The sequence below is a fragment of the Lissotriton helveticus genome, chromosome 3_1 (assembly GCF_964261635.1).
Source record: "Lissotriton helveticus chromosome 3_1, aLisHel1.1, whole genome shotgun sequence".
NCBI classification, from domain to species: Eukaryota; Metazoa; Chordata; class Amphibia; order Caudata; family Salamandridae; genus Lissotriton; species Lissotriton helveticus.
Window position 1 is genome coordinate 2,076,766,991 of NC_136061.1, and position 22,923 is coordinate 2,076,789,913.

At 46.8% G+C, this 22,923-nt stretch overlaps 1 protein-coding gene across 6 annotated transcripts in view; it reads left to right on the forward strand.

Annotated features, from left to right (window-relative positions):
* Positions 1-22,923, forward strand: part of POLG (DNA polymerase gamma, catalytic subunit) — a 575,771-nt gene that overhangs the window by 62,435 nt on the left and 490,413 nt on the right. For all 6 annotated transcript variants that reach the window (XM_078683205.1, XM_078683206.1, XM_078683203.1 and 3 more), the window contains exon 2: positions 8,098-8,746. In XM_078683205.1, coding sequence (XP_078539331.1) covers positions 8,166-8,746 — 581 coding nt within the window. In that variant the 5' untranslated portion in view covers positions 8,098-8,165. The remainder of the gene's footprint in view (positions 1-8,097; positions 8,747-22,923) is intronic.

Here is a 22,923-nt window from a genome sequence, read left to right on the forward strand (position 1 = left end):
GGTCCTTCTTTTGTAGTATCCACAGGTCCAGGAATGTATTGAACAGTTGGATCTGAGAGTCCACTATTTATATCTGGGGCCTTCTTTGATGTAGGAGAAGTTTTCAGAGAATTCCCTTTGAAATACTTGAAGTTTCCTGCCTCCCTTGCCCTGGCTCCAAACTAGCTGCATGAACAATGCAATGGGACAAGTTCTTGTGTGAAGGCAGGGCACAGCCTATTCAGTTGCAAGTGGTGCTATGCTCAGCTCCGCCCCAATCCTGCCAGTTAATGGCCCATCAAGATACCTCTACTCCATCTATTATTTGGCTATCTGGGAGGAGAAATCAAAGTCTGACTGCCAGCTACAACCAGTCATGTGATCAAGAAACAGGCTACAGACACCAAATGGTTAGGACAGGAAAATTGCAACTTTTTAACATTTTCAAAACCGTCCCTTAAAATCTGACTTTACCATTAATGAGAATTTTTTATTACAGTTTCTCAGACACCAAACATGAAATATTCACCTGTTCCAAATCAAAAGTTAGCACTCTTTAAATGAAGGGCAGGAACCCAATGTTATCAATCAGAGTGGTAGGACTCACAGTAGTGGAAAACAAATGTAGGCGTTTTTCACTACTAGGACATGTAAAACTTAAAAAACTTTTTAAAAACACTACACTGCGCCCCATGGGCTGTTTGGGTTATTAAAAAGGAAGGTTTAGGCTACGCGTCGAGCATGATGGCCGCTTAGGACCTCTGCTCCGCGTGGCTAGCCCCCCAGCTTGTTGATCCTGTGGATGATCCTGGTGTTGCGGAGCGCCACCCGCTTTCTGTGGCGCCGCAGAGGTCCTGGCCATTTCTCCAGTCCCGCTGCGGTGACGGGGGCTGGAGTCGCGACGTGAAGAAGTTACGGCCGAGGGGCAGGCGAGCCCGGGGACCCGAGTGACGTTGGTGGCCGAACCCTAGTGTCACAACAGCGGCGCCGGTGACCGGAAGTGCCCGGGTCGGCCTGCGAGTGGAGGAGACGATCTGAACTATTGTCCGCTGAGTTGCCGCGCGCTGCCCGTGGTGCTGCTGGAGGTCCCGCTTGTGTCTCCAGTCCCGCAGTGGTGGCGGGGACCGGAGTGGTGCCTTAGTGTGGAGCGGCGCCCAGGGGGCGAAGAGGTTGAGAAGAAGCGTGGAGTCTGCGTTTGAGGGGCTGTGAGTCTGCAGCGGAGCCGGCGGTCAGGAGCATCCGGACCGGCCCGCGGCCGTAGTGTCATTGAGACCATCGGAGGTGGGGGTACTTGTTCCCCCCCGCCCCCAAATACTGGAGGCAACCTTCTGAAAGTGGCCGAGTGCACTGCACCAGAAGCGGCGCCGGAGATGCCCGGGCCCGCAATAAGTGAAAAGGGGGACAACATTGACGCCAGGGGTTGCCACCTGCTGGCTGAGGTGTGGCTGGAGACCTGCGCTACTCTCCGGTCCCGTGGATGTGGTGGGGACCGGAGTCGTGGTCAGAGGGAGTGGTGCCCTGGAGCGTTGGATGCATCATCGCTAGAGGTTGTGACGTGATAAACTTGCCGGCGGCCTGCAGTTGGCCGATCAGACCGTGGAGAGGTGCGGCCACGCTAAGTGAGCTCGGAAGGGCCGTGACTGTTTGTGTTCCCCCCCCCCTGTACGGTGTGGGGGCAGCCTGGGGACGGCGGTGCTGCCGGTGGAAGGTGTGCTGATCCAGTCCACGCAGTGGGATCTGAAGGGGGCGAGTCGCACTGGCTGGGCTGACTGCCCCTAGTTTTGGTACTCTCAGTGGCCTACATGACATGGTTCTACCGTCGTCCATGGAACAGTATTAACTGGACCCTGTGGCTCCCGACCTCGTGCGCTCTCCGGCGAGACGGGCGTGGCTGGAGCACCTTGCCTGGATGTTCCTACCGCCCCATGACTGAATTGGACCGCTGTGCCTTATCGGGCGCGGGTGGGCGCCCCTACATGTGCTGCATTTGGGAGTGGACCCTGAGGTGCAGAGGCCGTGACCCTTCTGGGTGCTATTAGAGCGGTGATTTGGTGGCCTGCTCTCGGCCTCTGGATTGTTGCTTCCCGTGAGCGCAGCCATCCGGTCGGTTGGATTGCGGATGGCAACTTTGAATTACTGGGAGAGTGGACCTCTTGGTGGGGTCTGACTTACAACTTGGCCCGAGAGGCAGTAAGGTGATGTGGCGGCGACTCCCGTTGGGAAACAAACACTATGGCGGCCAAGGGAGATAATGACAAGCCTATACCCAGATCATCAAGGGGTCCTAAACCGGTCCAGTCCAACAAACTGGACCGGTATACCATGCCTAGGGGGTCACCGGTGGAAGCAAAAAGGTCCCAAATGGCAAGTGGAGACTCCTCGGACGCGCCGATGGACCTAACATTGGCGGATGTGATGGCAGTTATCGAGGGAGTCCAGACGGCATTGGGACAGAAAATGGAATCTCTCGATGGCAAGTTGGACACGGTGACCATAGAAGTCAACCTCACCTGGGCGGATCTCACAAAAGCAAATGAAAAGGTTAAAACGCTGGATATAAAGACTGCCAGCCTGATTGAGGATAAGACGCAACTTAAGCAGGAGATGCGTGATCTTAAAGCCTCTCGGGCCCTAGCGGATAGGAAGCTGGACGATTTCGAAGGGAGGGCAAGAGGAAATAATGTGCGCCTTCTTGGGGTCCCTGAGAAAGCGAAGAATCCAGCCCGGGATCTGTTTGTGGAAGATATAATTCTCAACCATCTTAAGACCAAGGGATTGGTAACATTTTTCACGTTTGAGCGGGCGCACAGGGTACCAGGGGGCAGGCCCAGGCCTGGTGCTCCCCCCCGCCCAATGATAGCAAGGATACTGAATTTCAGGGACCGAGATGTGATTCTGCAGGCGGCCCGCACGGGAGGACCCCTCCAGCATGAAAATGCCTCTCTCTCCTTTTTTCCAGACTTTACACAACTTGTGCAGAAACAACGCCAAAGCTTCCTGACGGTAAAGAAAAAAACTGAGGGACAAGGGCTTGCGATATGGAATGATGTTCCCGGCGAAATTGAGAGCGGAGGCGAGGGTAAAAACATGTTTTTTTATAACCCCGAGGTGGCGGCGGATTGGATAGACTGCTTCCACTCGACTGAGTCAGAGAGTCATGGTCGGGAGAGAGAGGGCAACCGGCAGGAGGCTGAGTGAAAGCGAAGGGTGGGATCGAGCCGCTGAGACTTTGGTCAACTAGGGGTTGTCCCCGCTGTAGTATTGGTATGCAGGCTGGGGGAGGCGGGGGAGGCCTCTGAAACACCAAATTATTGTTTGCTATAGAGCTGGGGGAGGGGTGTGATACACCGATTCTCCTCCCCGTTACTATATTTAGTGTGAGTTTGAGTGAGGGGCGACAGGCACACTGCCAGTTGGGGATGGGCCTTAAGTAGGGATGCAGGGAGGGTGGGGGGGGATCCATGGTCGACTTATTTTTTTGGGGTGAAGCAGGCACAGTTCCGGGGTTTGCTATGTTTTTGTGTTTTGCATCAGGTGACAGCATTGCAATCCGAAGATAGCGGTGTGGCGTGAATGCCGCGTACTAGTCTGGGATCGGGGATACGGGTGTTGAGCTGGAATGTGAATGGTGTGGGCGAAAAGATAAAGAGAAGTATGGTGAATCAGCTAAGCAGAAGGCATTCCCCGGAGGTTGCATTGTTACAGGAGACGCATCTTATCGGGAACCGGTGTATGGCCCTCCATAAAGGAGGATATAAACGGGTGGCACACGCTGGGTTTACATCGGGTTCTAGGGGAGTTGGTATCCTAACTAAGAATTTCTTTCCTTTGGACATACAGGCTACGTGGTCAGACCAGAGAGGTAGATATGTGGGTGTCTCGCGATGGCTGGGAGGTAACACAGTTACATTCCTGTCAATATATGTACCACCTGGCCTTCAGTCCGATACTTTCAGAGATTTGAGTGCCGTTTTTTTTTACACTACCAATGGGGCTACTGGTGCTGGGTGGAGATTTCAATGCAGTACTTGATTGGGGACTGGATCAGCATCCGGCACGAATTTGCACCCCGTCGCAGAGGTGGCTCCCTGAATTCCTAGAGACACTGGGGCTGATTGATAGTTGGAGGGTCAGCAATCCGACTCAGAGATACTTTACTCATCTGTCCGCTGCGCACAAAAGTATGTCCAGGCTGGACTACATATTGATACCGGCCGCTATGGCGGGCACAGTTAGAGACGCACGGTATCTTGGCAGGGCCATTTCGGACCACTCTCCGATGTGGTTGCAGTTCGAACGCGGACAACCAGTGGTTGGTAGGGTAGCTCCGATTAATGCTTGGCAGCTGAAAGACCCAGCCACTAAGAAAGAAATACTCCGGGTTTCGGATTGTAATTTCCGTGAGAATGTTGGCACCGTTGACTTGGCGCAGTCGCTGTGGGAGGCATATAAAGTGGTGTTGAGGGGTGAAGTCCTCTCCCTGGTTGCCGGCAGGAGAAAGAAACAACAAGAGGAGGTGACTAGGGTAGAGGCGGAAGTGAAGGTTGGAGGACCGGGTGGCTGAGTCGGCTGTCCCAGGAGACCTCCACCTACTGAAGTTGAAACCAGAGGAATATCTGGGCCTATCTAGGGAGAGGGCAATTTCACATAACCAGGCCCTGCAAAGTCGAATTTATGAGCATGGAGACAAGGCCGGTAAGCTGATTGCTTGGTTGGGGTGTGGTGAAATGGCCTCTAGGTTAGTGCCAGAGATAGAGGAGCCGGGATCCGGCAGAGTCACAGATCCGCAGGCTGTGACAGATGTATTTTCTGAATACTTCAAAGAAGTATATACCTCGGTGGGTGGTTTCGCGGAGGCCGAAAGTGTGGAAATGATCAAAGATATCTGCATGCCGCGTTTATCCGACGACAATAGGGAGTATCTAGACTCCTCTTACACAGATGATGAAGTCGCGCAGGCGATTAGAGGCATAAAGTCTGGGAAGGCATCGGGTCCAAATGGGATTCCGATAGAACTATACAAACTAAATGCCAATAAGGTAGCTCCACATATACGGGCCATGTTTCTAGACAGTAGGGAGCTGGGCCAACTTCCCTATGACCAGCGGGTGGCAAACATTGTGGTCATTCACAAGACAGGCAAGATTAAGACATCTCATTCCTCATACAGGCCCATCTCACTCCTCAATGCCGAGCCCAAGATTTTGGCGAAATTACTCACCACCAGATTGATCAAGGTCATTACGACCCTGATACACCCCAATCAATCCGGCTTCATGCCACGTCGGAACACGGCCCTGAACTTGCCGAGGCTGCATGGTATTCTCGGTGGTTCCCACAAGATACTGGAGCCGGCTGTCCTGGTTTCCCTGGATGCCACTATGGCATTTGACAGGGTCGAATGGGCCTATCTATTTGCTGTTTTGGCCAAGTTGGGCTTTGGCCCGGTGTTTATTGGTTGTGTTTGACTGCTGTATGCCTCTCCATTGGCCAGAGTGATTGTTAATAATTGTAAATCTGCGGATTTTTCCCTCGGAAGAGGTACAAGGCAAGGATGCCCGTTATCCCCACTCCTTTTCGCGTTGGCGGCGTCGGTTAGGTAGGACCGGTCGATACGTGGCCTGCGGTGGACGCCCGAATGGGAAGACAAAATTTAGCTGTATGCGGATGATATTTTGTTATACCTCACTAACCCCAGGGCATCCTTGAATAATTTTTTGGACGTCCTGGCTATCTTTGGCAGATTCTCCGGGTTTGCCATTAACTGGTCGAAGTCTGTATTGTTCGTTTTGTCGGGGGTGCCGCCAGTGATCCCACAGTCATGCCCGATCAAGATTGAATTGGTTGGAATTAAGTATCTTGGTATCTATATATCCCTAGACCCGATGATGAGGTATGTTAATAACCTGAATTTTCAAAGGATGTGGAGCGCTGGAGGGCTCTCCCCCTCTCGTTATTAGGGAGGGCGGTATTAGTCAAGATGATGGCCTTACCTCGGTTTCTATACATACTCCAAAACGCAATGGATCCTGTGCCGCTCTCATATTTTAAGGCAATTGAGACAATGCAACGGCAGCTTCTCTGGGAAGGTAGGCCCCGAATAGCTTTTGTCAAGTTAACCCTTCCGTGGTACGATGGAGACATCGGTCTCCCGGACTTGAGGAAATATTATTGGGCCTCACATCTGACGGCGGTGAATCCCATGGTTTACGGGCCTCCTGGGGACCCAGGTTATGCTATGGATTGTGGGTAGGCACCGGGTGGAGACATCATGAAACCCTTGTATGCCAGACCCGGGAGGTTCATGCTGATGGGCCCTACGGCACACGCCGTACAAGTTTGACACGCTGCAACTAGAAGTTTGGGGTGGGAGGGAAGATTGACGTTGGCCACCCCACTGTTCTGTTACGAAAAGCTGGGGAGTTTGTGGAGGTCTAACGGGTTCGATAAATGGGACCTCATTGGGATCCGCCAGATTAAGGATGTGTAGGGGAAGGGTGGTGTGCAGACATTTGAATGTTTGAAACAACATTATAGGTTGCATGATAATTAACACTTTCGGTACCGACATATTAGACACGCTCTTCTTACCCACATACCCGGAGATGCGGAACTTCCGGAGGCTTCTCCGCTCGAGGACCGAGTGTTAGACGGACACATCCCAATCAAGACTATCTCCTTAATCTATAGGAAGCTTGTTAATAATATGGAGGACCCGTTGGGGAATATTCGTGCAGCGTGGGGAGCAGATGGCCTGGAATTAGATGATGAAGACTGGGTAGAGGCGGTCTCCTCCCCCACAGTGATTGCAATTCAGATGAGGCTCCGGCTGGTGCAGCTTAAGATCTTGCATAGGTCACATATGACGGGGCCTAGGTTAGTGCGCATGGGGCGGGTGATGAGTGGTGAATGTAGGAGGGGCTGTGGGGAACTCCGCACTTTTATGCATATACTATGGCACTGTGAGGAGATACAAACCTTCTGGGCAGCGGTACACCAACAGATCAAAGGAGTATTGGGGGTTGAGATACGACCAGAGGCCTGAAGGTGTGTCTTGAATGTATGGGAGCCCACGGATTTGAACGGATATTTCGAACAGTGGGTAACGCTGGCATGTATGGTGGCCAAGCGAAATATTGCTCAGCTGTGGGGAACCAGCAGACTACCCAGGATCACTAAATGGGCCGAGGATCTAGATTGTTGCATGTTCAGAGAGAGGGTAGTGTATGTGGCATGGAGTTGTCCGGAGAAGTGGGGGAAGATTTGGGGGGTTTGGATTAGTTATCGAGGTGAATTATGTACACCCCCGATACGGCAAAGGGAAGTAGAATCCCCGTAATCCCCGTGATCCCAAGATATATGTATATTGTGATTATTGTTACTGTACGAACGACAACCCAAACCTTACAATGATGTCAATTATTACTTACCTGGTGCTAATGTTTTTCTTTTGTTTATTTCAATAAAAAGAATAATTTTTTTTTAAAAAGGAAGGTTTAGGCCTGGCAGAAGGTTTTTTACCGGGTCGAAATGGCAGTTTAGAACTGCACTGTAGGCTGCAGCACAGGCCTGAGACATGTTTTAAAGGACTACTTCGGTGGGTGGTACAATCAGTGTTGCAGGCCCACTAATAGCATTTAATGTCCAGACCCAGGGTACATGTAGAACCATTTTACTAGGGACTTACAAGTAAATTAAATTTGCCGAATGGGTGTAAACCAATTTTACCATGTTTAAGGGAGAGAGTACAAGCACTTTACCACTTATTATGAGGGCAAAAGTGCAGAGTTCTAAAAGCCAAAAAACACTGGTTCAGCAAGGTAAGGCAAAAGTCTGTGGTGAACCTGCGCAGAGAGATAGGTCCAACATGGACTATGGCATGCACTTTATTTTTGTTTACATTCATCCATGGTGACAGCAGTCCCTCTGCTGTACCACATGGATAAAAATCATTCACAAAGCCAATAGCTCTCTTGTAGGCGTTGGTAGTTATATCTAAGAACTTTGATATCTGTCATACTCATAATAATGTGTATTCCTACTGAGATTAGGTTGAAAAGCAGGGTTTAAACACATCAAATATAGCTGAATAATAATTCAACCTTTTTTTTCTTTCAGGCGGAACCAACAAAAGACAATGAGCAAAATACTCTTCATATTTGCAAAAATATTATAGCCTGATAACAATGATCAGCTTATTTGAGAAGAAGTTGCTGCCGCCTTCATTAAAGAAATGGAGCACCCTAAGACGTCTTTCAGATACTTGTTTAAACTCTCCACAAAAAGAATGTGTGGATTCTTGCAGCAGCCACCAGAGGATGAACCCACTGAATATTCAGATGCTATCCAAAGGTCTTCATGAGCAAGTTTTCCGTGGTGAAGAAGCTCAGTACGCAGAAGACCAGATTCAGAAAAGTATGAAACATCTCCAAAAGCATGATCTATGGGACAAAGAGACTTCCTTGGTCCCAGATGTGGAGTTACAGTTACCAAAGATGTATGGAAAGAACATAGAAGAACACTTTCAAATTCTAGCTCAAAAGCAGAGTTTACCATATTTGGAGGCAGCTAATGATCTTCTGCAGTGTGAACTCCAAGCCATGCCACAAGAATGGTCTTGGCAGGTAGGGTGGACCAAATATGAAGCAGACGGGGGAAAGACGCTTGTAGATTTCCCAGATGAGAGAGCCTTGGTATTTGATGTAGAAATCTGCATGTCTGCGGGGCAGTGTCCAACACTAGCAGTAGCAGTTTCTCCAAGTGGCTGGTAAGAGTTATTAATTTAAACTAGACTTTTGATTCTTTCCTCCATTTGCGATTTTGATTACCCTTTATGAGCCTGTTAATGCTTTTAAGAAGCTGAGCATGCAGTTTCCCCTATTGCCTTTATATGCAATTAGTCTATAATACAGGTTGGTAATTGAAAGTCACTACCATTGCTAAGGTTTTGTTGCAGATGTGAATTCGGTCTCTGTTCTCAGTTAAGTTCCCAGTCTTCTTCTGTCCACTCCACTGAAACTGCAGTCAGAGCCGTGCTTGGTGACTGATCCAACTTTCCCAGTCTGTCCAGAGTACCCAGCGTTGATGTTACTACAGTATTAACGTCTGTGACAAGCGACATGTTGTGAATTTATGAAAGACCCTGTTTTAAGTATCTCTTCTTCCATGACCTGTTTTAGACACTAAATGGATATTAAGTTTATGAACTATTTATATTTTCGTTTTTGGGGGAGAAGGTGTGAAAATTTGCGATTTTGAAGACTACAGTATCCATGAGTCCAAAAGAGCTGCTGAAAAACTGTGCAGTTCCATTTATATGGAACATCACAAAAGCCTATTCATTCAACCAAAAATGTTTGGAAATCTGCGGCATTCTAGTAAAATTTCAGAACTATGAAAAGCGGAAAGATTATGTCCAACTTAAACTTAGACCTTTAGATATAGAGACAGTCCAAGAAGATAAACATTGCCTTGCACCATCCCTCCTACCGTGACACTTCTCAGCTTGTTACCAGTAAAAGGGAGACCTCTATTTAAGACCCCTTCTCTTGTCCGTAGAGCTATATGGCAACAAAATGTAGGATAAGATTTCTGAACATGTGTTCCATGGCTCCACTGGCCAAGTCACTTATTTCAGAGGATACCCTCTACATTATTACTTTTAACAGTTCTCTGTTTTTATCGAAACAACTTCTATGTTGTAAGATTAGAGAGGTTTTAATATGTTGTCATCGGGGTCATATTGTTCTGTTAATGTATCCTATAAAGCTTGCCTGTCCAAAAGGTAGAGAAACCGTGGAACCATTCTACTCCTCTTGTTTCCCTTATTTGCTTCTCACCCTTTTAATACTTGCGTGTAAAATAAAAGGGATGGCCATACAAAACACATCCTTCTATGAATTCTCGTTAACTGATGCCTAGTACCTCATTTTATTCCCCCTCCCTCATCTCTCCACAACTTTCTTGTCTTCACCATTGATCATGGCTTGGTTCCTTCTGTCTGCTACTGCCTGCCTGAGCAGTACAGATAATTTTCTTCCTCGGTCCTGCTTTTGCAGTGATCTCCCATTGCCAAGTCCCACCCTTTTGCGTGTGTGTTGGAATGCTCATGCACAATATCCCACACACTTGTGAGTCTCCACCTGCACAGATTGGCAACTCTGTTGCATCTACTCTCAAGAATCTGATGCATGCATGTTAACACTTCTGTTTTTGTAAGCTAAAAATGAATTTAGATTTCTCCTTGTTACAACGTCCTACACTGTATGGGGCATTACATTTCTGAATTCTTCTCTAAATCTACTATTTTACAGTTCCCAAATGTGTCTAAGTATATGACTAGCGTTTTGCTCTGCCTGTACATTTGAAGCAGCATAGATGGAGCCTTGCTACTCATCTTCATGAACCAAGGTTGCCATCACAATACCCTCACCACTTTGAGGCATCAGTCCTATCTTGGGCAAGACATGCCACTGCCATGTGAAGAGGGAAGTGTGAGATGCTGCCTTTAACAGGCCGCCCCTTCAAACTTCTGCATTCTCCCTCATTACTCACTGAGCCTGTAACATGAGTAACAAAAAATTCAGAAGATTAATTTCATTTACAAAAACAATGTAAGCCATTAGTTGTTGCTTGAAAGCATGCTGTCTTCAGAGCTCAAGTCAAAACAACAACAAAACGAAGCAATACAAAACAAATACGGTTAGGGGCATTTGGTTCCCCGAGTCAACCAGCTTCTGCCACTGACCGTTTTTCTGTGTCCTTTACGTTTTGAGTAAGTGCACATAATTTTGCAGATGTTTACATTTTATGCACTGTCGCATTTTGCTTTGATGAAGAATAAACAAATTCGTCAGTGGCATGCATCTACTGTTAGCAGTGTTTTTAGATGTGGCACAGTTTAATCAGGCTGAACAGCCCGAACACCAATGCATGAAGCTCCCTTTAGCCGCTCTCTCCTGTGGCTGAATGCTGGCCCGCTAGCTACTTGAAGTTTCCTTCTCCATGTTGCATTATTCTGCATGCTGTTACCTTTCTTCTTCTGTGTGGTGTTGGTTCTTGTATTGTGCTAAGTGCTCAAGCCAACCGGCAGTGCTGAGCTACATTTCCCATCTCTCTCACTCTCTTAGTTTATTTTATAGTGGTGGTGACATCTGACTCACCCATGATTCTCAGCCCACTTATCCAGACCATGCAGCACCATCTCATGGTATGATTACTCTCTTTAATAATTGTATATGTTGTTGGGGACCCAGTGCTTTCCCAGACCACTTTTTTTGTGGATGCCACTGATTTGCCATAGACTCTTGGTCCCCAGCTCTATTTTTGCTCTCAAGCTTTGAATACTCCACGACGCCTTCTTAATCTGGCATGTGCTTTATGGGATCCCCAATGCCCTTTTGAGCTCCGACAATACAACTTTGAGTTTTGTTTTCACAGCAGGAGTATTTTCTTGTAGTGAGTTTGCATGTTGCGGATCCCCTGAGCTCCACAGGCTGTAATTTGAGTCTGTGCAATGATCCGTGTCCACTGAAGAGGAACAACTTGGTCTCCAGCTATTTCTTTATTCCCTTTGTAATCGTTTGTATTTTTTTAGATCCCTTTAATTTGCAGACTGCATATCAAGTCAAGTCAAACCACTTTATTCGATTAATAAAAATCATAAAAGTATGCTATACATATACAAAACAATTAAAAAATATTTAAAAGAAGTGTATATACAAGATAAAAATACAGTACAAATTCATTTTAAAAACATTAACAATCGATTACTAGTTTAAAGCAGTTGAGTGGTGAACTTTAGCAATATTTTAGGAGGATTGAATTTTTTGTGCGGCTTTCTGTCTAGCCCTCCTAATTCTAGCAGACGCGGCAAAAAAGCTGGCGACACAAAACATGGTTGCAGGGGATTCCAACAGTTGTAAAAACAGTAAAGCAGGTTTACACTGAATAAAATTCATCTTTTTCAATAATGGGAGAATAAACCTTTTCCTGGCATCATGGTACAGAGGACAAAAAAACGTAAAATGCAAGGTGTCTTGGGGGGGAAAGTCATCACATTTACATGGTGCAGCAACTTCAGGTCTACTCCAGCCCTGCAAGTCCCAAAGTACCGTATGTATTTGGTTAAACCGAAATTTTGTCAGTAACCATCTATGAAAAGAGTTGGTCACGGTAGACAAATAGGGAGACATCATTAGTGGCAAAGTAACCAGAACATGTCCCCTAACCGATGGTTTACTTAGTTCTGCTGCTTCCCGCTCTGCCTCCCTTAGCATAGTAAAATTAGTTTTTACCCACGCTAAATCAGATTTGCGTAGAGATTCTGGGTTGTAAAAGATCTCCGGTCGCCCCAAATATACAGCTAACATTTTTATGTAAGACAACCACTGGATTTCCTTCATATTATCTAGGTTGATACAATCCTTTAAGATCTTGTGGTTTAAGGAAAGGTTCGAATTCAACCAGATTCTAATCCATAGCAGAATAGGGGCTATATTAATTATATCTGCTATATAACCTATCCCCAGTTCAAAATGGACAGAATAGGTAGCTGTGGATTGCGGGAGGCCTAGGAGTGACCGTAAAAATTAATTTTCTTCTGTTTGTATGTGGTCTGGTCTAGTAAACCCCCATATTGCTGCCCCATACCTTGCAATAGACAAGGTCTTAGCCTTGTAAATTGCCAGGATCGCCTCTTAGGGTTTCCCCCCCCAACCTTTTCGCAAAACCTAGCACTGCAGCTGAGGAGCTTCTCACAGCATTTACCTTTATTGAGAGCTGTGGGGACCACGTACCCCTATCATCAAAAACTACTCCCAAATAGGTAAATACCTTTACTCTGGTGATTTCTTCACTGCCGCAGAAAAGGTCTTAACTTTATTTTTCGAGACACCCAGAGACATAACGTGTGATTTGCCATTGTTTACTACCAGATCCAGGCTTTTCATAAAATCCTCGAATGAGTCCAGCAATCTTTGTAGGCCCAACTTGGTCCTTGCTAGTAAGACTGCGTCGTCCGCATATAGGAGCACCGAAATCGGGGTGCCTCCCGTACGGGGGACGTTGGGCGTTGCTGTAAACAGGTTTACCTCCAACGAGTTTACATATAGCGTAAACAGCATGGGGGCCAAGATGCATCCCTGTCGCACCCCTCTACCAGACTTAAAACTTGATGTACATTTCCCCTCGTTAGTCATCCTAATCGAGGCATTTAAGTCTTTATGCAGCTCGGCCAAAAAATACACGAGGGGCTGATCAAGACCCATCTCCAGGAGCATTGTCCACAGCCTTGACCTATTAACAAGGTCAAAGGCTGTGGACAGATCCATAAAACCCAGGAAGATAGAGCCTCTGGCCGCCTTCGTGTATTTGGCTACGATTAGGTGTAGATTCAGACATTGGTCCTCCGTGCTCCTCCCCGCTCTAAAGCCATATTGGGCGTCGGACAGTATGTTATTGTCCGAGGCCCACCCAGTTATCCTTGCTAAGATGACCTTCCCCAAGATTTTTATAGAGGAATCTAGCAAGGATATAGGCCTATAGCATCTGGGGTCTCCTCTTTGACCCTTTTTGAACACTGGGATTGTTATTGATCGGGACCATGACTTAGGGAATCCCACACGGGCCGAGGTGTTGAAGACATTGGTCAAGATATTTGCCCAGTACATAGGGTTTGCCTTGTACATATCAGAAGGTACCCCATCTGGGCCTGGTGCCTTTCGTCCTGCTGTGCCCTCAATTGCTTTAACAACTTCCGCTAAATGAAACCTTATTGGCGTAACAGGAGGTTCCGAGGCTGGGGCCACAAAAATTTCCAATTCCAAGTGACTTCCATAAATTTTTTCAAAATGTCTCAACCAGTCCTCCTCAGCTATATTTACTTCTAAGACATTATTTTGGGAACAGGAAAACAGGGGAGTATTGATAATGGTTAAAACTTTGCACTGTCTTTTAGGGTTGCTTTATCCATAAGCGCAGCCCATGCATCCTGTTTAATTTAATTTTTCCTTTCTTGTACAGTTCTTGAGTACTCTCTTCTGAGCTGGGCTACCCGGGCTTTATTCCTAGGTTGCTCCTGAAGAGCTTTTTTAAGGAGGTTATGGGATTTAGTGCATTTATGGTCGAACCAGCCCATTACCGATTTATTTTTTGCTGGTCGATTATTAGTGGTAAGTTCCTTAGCCACCTGGGAGCAAATGGCTTCATATGAAGCTATTACTTCCTCCCCGCTAGAGAGGACATCCCCACAGATGTTTAGATCGTGTGCTGCCTTAATAGTGATGGTATTGAAGAACTCCTCAGGCACAACTTTACTCCAATTTAGCCTCCTCCCCTGATCTTTAGCCTTAACCTCCACTACAGCCTGTGGCGGAACAGTTTTATTTAAAAGAGAAAAACCATCTACCAGCTCAATCATCACTGGATTGTGGTCACTAAAAGACGAAGGTATAGCATTATAAGAGATAACATATTTTAAGAGTCCTGAAGAAAGAAATATGTAGTCAATTATTGTTTGGCAATCCCTGCCTACATACGTGGCAATACGAGTGCTTCTGTCAAAAAACTCTGCTTCAAACAGGTCGTTTGTAGACAGGAGTTTCTCCAAGGCTTCCCCCTTATGGGTGTGCTCGAAATGCTGCGGGGATGGGAAATCTGGCCCATCATAATCAATTAAAAGACAATTCTGACTACATAAATGCACATTAAAATCACCCAACAAAATATATTGGCAGAAAGTGGTTTGCTTTACATTATAAGTGTTTAAAAAATCTGTCAACCAAGCCAAATGTTCATTTGGGGAATCACCTTGCTGGGAGTTATAACAATTCACAAGAATCAGTTTGGTGTTGTCTGTTAGTCTTAGTTCTAAGACAAGAAAATTGTGAGAAGCACAATCTACCCTTTTCACTTTTCCCCTTATGTTCACAGATACTAATAGCACAAGGCCCCCTCTATCCCTTCCTGCTAACGATCTCAATGCAGGGACAAAGTACGAGGTATAACCATCCATCCAAAGTCACAGTCCCTATCCCATGTCTCTTGGAGAGCCACAATATCATGTTGTTTAACAAAATTTAACCAGTTACTATCCTCTCTCTTAGATCGCAGGCCAGCAACGTTCCAGCTTAACATCTTAACCGTTTCCCCCCCACTGTTATACTTTGTTACTGGGTTACAGTGAGCGATGACAGGAGTCAGTGTAGTGTGATCAGATACCAAGGGAACCAGGTCTGGGGGAGACTCTTCACCTGGTCCCTCACAAACCTCTCGTCAGTCACACAGATCTAAACCAGAGAGAGCGTCGAATCTGTTATGTGTGACGATATTTCGACCATATTTAAAATAATTTTCTCCTCCTGGTCCCTGCAAAGAGCCTGGTGTCTGAGCCCTAACAGGTGTATAAGGTCTCCTACTCGTGCTATGTTGGGGCGCTCTAGCGAGGTGATTATAAAAGAAACCAAGTGGTCGCACACCGATACTATTTACGTCGTGCGTCATGGAGGCTGCCCTTAACAAAACGGTAGCCACGTGTTGTGGGTGTCTGAAATTTACAACTATGCAGTTCTTTCTAGTGGGCCCAATCCAGTTTGCCCTTCTAGTTGTTATAATATCCGGGGCAAATTTAATGGGGAAACCACACCTCCTGTTTAGCCATGACACAGTTTTATTTTTGAGGGAGTCGTGCGACTCCTCGGGTGTCTGGACTGAGTGCGTATCCTGAGGTAGAACATTAGTTAATACAACTACATAGGGGCTACATTCAGGAGGAAGGTTTATATATTTACTTCTCCTCACAGAGATGTTGCTAGCTGTAACTTCAGGCCCTGTAGTTGGACGTGTGACTACGCTTACTGCAGTGGAACAAGCCTCTATTGCTGAGTCAGGTCTTAACGTAGGCGGGGTGGGTTGTAGCTGGATCTCAGCTATAGTTTCCTGCTCTTTCCCTCCAGTGCCTTTTCCAGCCGACTTTGTACTATCAACCACTGTTGATTGTTTAGATATCAACTCTCCTAGCCTCTTTAATTCGGCAGTTACACTGTCAAGTTTACACACTAGGGGTTGGACATACTGTACTAATTTTGCCAAAAACGTGGCTTCCAAGGAGCGAAGTAATTGGGCAAATTGGTCTGGACATGATTTGTTATTGGACATAGTGCTCTCTTCCTGTACTATACTAGACTCATCAGTGTTGATCTTTGTTGGTAAGTGGTTGGCTGCCCTTTTTTTTGGATGCTTACCCCCCCTTTTACTTTGTTGTTTCCTACAATTTCTGACTGGTCTAGTAATAGGCAGTACTTCTTCATTGTCATCACTTCCAATATTTAAATCTACAGAGGGAGGCTCAGTGTGGATCTAGGTAACCACCGTGGTAGCCGCTGTTTGGTCCAAAATTGGGGTAGCAACCTCTGGGGAAATCTCCAAAGGGATCGGAGGATCTTCGACAGAATTTGGTGGGCTACCCCTACCTAGTGAGGCTCTCCTATCACTATTTATTTTGTTAACCATCTTCACCAGGTAATTGTCAATAGGGCCTACCCCCGACATGAATTTCTCCTTTGAGGCACTTGGCATGATTTATCCTGTTGCCTGAAGTAGTGAATAAAGTGGAATATATATCCGCCGCTAAACCAGGTGGTTGCAAAAACAGAATATCGAGTGACCAAATATCTGGATACGAATACCTTAAGTCTCCAGTAGTCCCGACACAGTTCGGCCAGAATTTATGGCCCAGCCCTGCCTCTTCCTGTCTATGACTGTCATAGACTGTCCCGCCCTTGTCCCGGGCTGCGCCCGCGCGCGTCCCGCGGGACGAGGAACCAAGGGAGCATTTATGCGCCTCCAGGCGCTTACAGGTCGGCGTCAGCGGCGTCCTTGCCGCGCTGGGGCTGCTGGGGATTGTAGTGACCAGAGGCCCGGCGGAGCCAAGCCCGGCCAGACCCAGAGCGGAGCTAAGCCGGGCCCGATATTCACCTCACAGGAGGACAGGAAACACAGCGGAGCCAAGCACGGCCGTCAGCAGCACCCCAGGTCAGCTGTAAACGGTTCCCCCCGGACTCCACACCAAGGGAGCCTTTATGCGCCTCCAGGCGCTTTCAGGTCGGCGTCAGCGGCGTCCTTGCCGCGCTGGGGCTGCTGGGTATTGTAGTGACCAGAGGCCCGGCGGAGCCAAGCCCGGCCAGACCCAGAGCGGGGCTAAGCCCGGCCCGATATTCACCACACAGGAGGACAGAAAACACAGCGGAGCCAAGCCCGGCCGTCAGCAGCACTCCAGGTCAGCTGTAAACGGTTCCCCCATATCATGTAAATGCGTTCTGAAATCATTAGCCTGATAGTGCTCAGTCCGTGTTTTTGTGTGCTAATTTAAATCTATGACAACACATTGCCTACATGTTCCGGCAGTATGTCAGCTGATCCTTAACTCTGTTTGTAGCCGTTCTTCGCTCACATACTATGATCCTTCTCTTCATGAGTTTCATGTTGTAAGCACAATGACATACTTACGTCACACATTGTGTGGATGCTGTTGATCTCTGATAGCTTACACTACACTTTGTGTAATCTCTAAGTGTGACTGCTTGCATGCTGGGATACCTCACCTGTGATACATTTGATCTTGTCTTCTCTCTGAGATTCCTATGGTACATCAAAATAAATTGTTCTGTCAGAGCACAAAAACTGGTAAACATACATTTACTTAACAACTGTTTATGTGAGGGATAAATCACAGAAGAAAAACACAAAACACACATGGATCTGTTTGACTTTTTGTCTCTCATATATTCAAAATTAATGAGATAAACTGGTTCGCAACGATATAAATGGCGGATGCTTCATTGGTGCCAAGTGAAGGTGCTTGTCCAGTGCTCCAAGTAAAATGCGACTGAATAACTGAATACAAATCTAGTTCAAATTCACGACAAGTAATCCGCCTGTCCAGACAACTGTGGTTTAAAGTCTCTTATGAATGGGCAAAGGTTATCTCTTTTCGAATGCCCAAATGTACGGCGATATAGTGCAGGCAATTTAAATAAATCATAGACGTTTCGATCCTCCAATCAAGATCATAGTTTCTAAAAAACATCTGTGATAGTTTTCATCAGGACTGAGTATGGGGCAACCTGTGTGTCAACATATATGTTTTCAGACCTGGTGTTTTAAATAAATTAATTTAACATTTCTATTTTTCCAGGTGTCACTCGCCTGGAGTTGTATAAAGCCTTGAATTATGTTTTTCAAGTCAGGGAAAACATCCACGGTAGTAAAGGCATGGGAGAGACTTCCTCGACCACTCTGGATGACTGGTGTGGTCGGGTCACGAGTTTCATTTTGCATGTTCACTAAGCTCTCACTTTTTGTGGATATTTTTTTATTTTTATTTTTTTTTTAGAATATATTTTTATTAATTTTACACAAGAGTAAAATGTACATATCGGGTGTCAGTTGACAAAATATATTACAACCGCGGATGGGCAGGCAGATGAGGAAATACATTACGGTCAAATCATCAGCGAGATATCAATACCAGCGTAGAGCTGAGGCAAAATAATACAATACAGATGACCATAAGCAAACCCCCACAGTACCCGCCCACCAGTAATAAAGGATATGCAAATTAGACATTCAACACCCAGACATGAAGAACAAAAAGGAGATCAGGAGAATACGCCACATCTCTTGTGAAGAGGGAAAAGGGAAATAGAAAGGTCATAGAACAAAATAAAGGAAAAATAAAAAAATAAAACGCAACCCCCCACCCTGCACCCCTGCAGATGGCTACGACCTAACCCCACTAGCAGCGTGCCTGTCGCCCCCTAAACTACACCCAAGGAAGGAAAAAGCTGGAGGAGGAGATATAGTACAAAACGATACGGGCTCCCGGACTCCCTTCCCCCCCGCCAAAAGCAGACATCCCCTACCGTAGTATTAGGCAGATCAAAACAGAACAATAAACAAATCGATAGGGGAGCCACAGACAGGAGAAAAGGACCATCCCGCCCAACCCCCGGCGCTACAGAGGCAGCAAATCCCTTTTCGAGAACGGAAGTAACACCAAACCCAGACAATCAGGATCCCCTCTGGCCCTCGCACCCACGGACACAACCCAGCAGAGCCAAATGAAAGTCATTGCACCGAATTCAAGTCAAATTCAGCCCTGGCCCACACGATCCATTACACAGACCCCATCCATTATAACCGGGCCGCTACGATTCTTCATGCGGGCCCTGGCCGGTCGAACCGCCATCACAGCCAGAATATCCAGAAAGAGAATAGTGTAGAAGTCAACACGAAAGAAGTAATACCAGGATAGACAGTCACAAAGTCGAAATGTCAAATCAAGTTCACTGCCCACCAGCGATAAGTCAGCAAAGCGTTTTTGATCCTTCAGAAAGAAAAGAGGCGAGGCATTAATCCGACATTCACTGGAGAAGTCACTCTGAAGTACAGAAACAGTCACATCCAACTCGGGCGATATCGACACGGAGCAAACCACACAGCCAGTACTTTCAAGCTCGCTCGCCGCCATCTTAGGGTCGCGAAATATTTCTAAGCCCGATTCCAACACAGGGTCCTCGATAGCAATCGGAACTTGCTCCGCGGGTGAGGCATCTTGGCTCACAACCAACAAACGGTCGGAGTCCGGTCTCCGGCAATGATGATCAACCGGTCCCCCCAACTTCTGGACGGTGGCGGTGACGCGGTCGTGGAGCTCCCAAATGGCGGCCATTACTGTGCGTAGCGACGGTGTACTTTCAGCCCGCTCCATCGCCCCTCAGTGAGCGACAGGGCGGGTAACCGAACCCCGGAGGTCGACTGCTCCGAGGCCCCAGGCAAAGGCAATACAGATGACAACTGTTAGCTCTTCAAAAGCACAATCTCAGCATCATCGCCGCCAGCGAGGAACCAAGCCCATCGACCCCGGGAGCTCAACGGGGTCTTCGGGAGGCGGGTCCACGACCAAAACAGTTTTTAAGGCGAGCCGCCGTACTTGCAGGATAAAGCTGCCACCGGACACCATCCAAAACGGAAAGGAAAAAATGCCACTTCGGGAGACCGGAGCCACCCAAGTCCCGCGGCCGATGTTGTTCAACTTCAACCCGGCTGGGTTAGAACTCGAGGCCCCGGCTTCAACTCCGGGTTAGGCCGAGAATGGCACACGGTGTATCTCCCACATTTGAGCAGCCAGAAATTCCGAGATTGCACCTTTAGAGTCAGGCGCACTTCAGCTGCACGGGAGTGCGGCGGGAAGTCAGGATAAAAGCCAGGATGTATGAGCCTTCGGCGGAGGTCGACGGAGCCGGGAGCTTATGCGGCCATCTTGGGTGCTAGCGTAGCTCCTCCTCCTTTTGTGGATATTGATGGTATTTGTCAGCTCTGTGGGGTTCTGCTGGATCTTTCAAGAACCACCTAGCACACAGACCTCTTTTCCACGAGGAATGGAGCCCACTCTCTACAGGACACGGTTTCGGCAGCCCACGCAGCAACCCCATGCACACGCCTAATCCCTGCTGACGAGCGGTAATAACCGCGAAACACGTGTCCAGGGATGGCAAGCACATCACGTGAATACCCTCAAGACTCGGGTAGAAGCGCACGCGCTGATACCTACTACATCGACCATCATGCTCCGGGGTCACACGCTGATGGGACGAGCAGTGTGCGACCTCATTCGGAATCACGGTTAGTGTCAGGAGCTGAATTTATTTGCGCCTACATTACCGGCAAAAAAAACACTAATGTACTGCAACTCTTAGAAGGCCTTCTGGGAGGGTCCTGACGGTTATAATCACGTTCGGCGCTAGGAGCGTCATACGTGATTTTGGCAGTGAAGATAAGCTGTTTGCAGGAGTTGGCATTTCCATTTTTTGGATACAGGGTGTGTGACTGATGGTATATATGGAGAACAGATGTGTTCATTTACAGCTCGGATATGTTAGCTTGTGTGTAACATATGTTCTGTATTATAGGTGTGAATACCTTCCCTAAGTAAAGAGAATTATCTTACCAAAGAGAGAGGAGGGGTTCATCTCTGGAACGATCCTTCAATAGGGTATGTTTCTGACTCTAGCGAGAATTATATGAGAATAGCCAGAGAGAGAGGTATTATATTAATCCTTTGTTTGTTTTGTTACAGGTTGTCCCATTTCCACTGCTGTCCCTACCCTAACCCTATCCCTTGCTTGATTGCCTTTATGCTCTGCATATATATTATGAGTCAGAGTGTGGGGACGTCAGGAGGTGTACCCCTTTTTGAGCATCACCCTGATCCTGAGGAGTCTGTTGATCGTTACAGTTAGAGTTTCTTTGTGGGAGCACAAGATTATGTGGGCGGCTATTGGCAAGGGGGGTAGAAGGGTTAATCTGGCAGGGGAAGGATGGTGACAGATAGTGAACTCATATGAGATCAGAGACAATGTGGAGAAGAAAGGGAATGGAGGAGCACAATTTGATTGTGGCGGAGCCATAGGTGTGCAAGAGCTATGCTTCCAACTCGTACCTAACCCAACTACCAAAACCGCTCTCCTGTTAGTTTACTATGTGCAAAGGCTGTGAAATTGTTCTGAGAAATCCTTCAGGAGTTCGAAGGGGTGGCAATGAGGCATGGGTACATATTTTCAGAAGTTTGCTTGAAAACTTAAAGCCATCGCATTTTTCAAGCATATTCCTAGAGAACATCTTTGCGTTCTTTGCAGAGGTTAGCAAGGTAAGGGTTACGCAGTGGTTGATGTACATTATAAAATGCTACCCAACTCTGGTGGGAAAGGGCAGCCTGGGAGCTGAGGAGCCAGAGCAGAAGATATAGCTGAAAAGAAACCATAGGATGACGAAGGATGCAGCAGGATTCTTGCAATATGGGAAATCTAAGAATGAAACATGTTGCAGCACAACATCAGAAAAGTATTGACTCAATACCCCTGCAACTTTTCTTCATGCTAGATTGTAAACCTTAAATTATCGGCAGGACTGAATGTAACGATTATGCAGTGTTAAATCCAACCACCTAAGAAGCAAAATACACCAGTGGCTTAACTTGGAATTTTCTGGATGCTGTATTGGCAGACTTAGTGTAGAATCCTTGGAGGCCATTGCATCTTGCTCATTATTTTCTACAAACTGTCTTTGGATAGTTTATCGAATCCAGCAGGCCAAAATTATGGGAAAACGGTGTCAAAAAGGTTTAAATATGAAATGATATGCCTGAAAGAGGCTTTAGGTCTGGAATCCCTAGGAAACAACTTGCACTATTTAAAAAAACCTTACCGACATCAGCCCCTATATTAAAACCAAATCTAACTCCCAAACACTCTTCTACAAAAAAAGAGGGAGAATAAGACAGTAAGCTTTGCAAATAATTTCTACTGAGGCAGTAGCTTTGAAATCCCATAGGTGAGAATATTTGCATTTGAGAAGTCTTAACTAGCGTCACTCCCCTAAAAAGCTTGAGTAAGAGTGCAAGTTCACCTTATTAACTTCATCAGTCAAAGAAGGACCTGCCAAAATCTGTTATCGATACAATTTCACTGGAAGATATAACTTACCTTCATCAACCAATTTCAACAAAAAATCCTTGTGTGGAATTCCTGACACCATTGGATCGAAATCTCTCTCAGTATACCAACTGATCTATCTAGCCTAGGCTGATTGGTATCTCTAGCTTGTTTCTGGAATTATCACTTGTGCTATGAAGAAAGCAGCCTGCTTCAAACGTCCCAAGACTTGTCTGTCTCTGGACATCAGTTAAGTCATCAAACATAGAAGATTGCCCCAGATCATTGCATGAATCTTCTTCACTGGACTCGCGAGAAAAATCAGAAATTGAGTTAGAGGAATTGGAAAATCCCAGGCAAACTCACGAAGTACTGTGAATGTTACAGTTGTGCTGAAATTAAAGTGAAAAGCCCAATGTGGGCCAAAGAGAAAGAACCATTGATCATTCGGGCA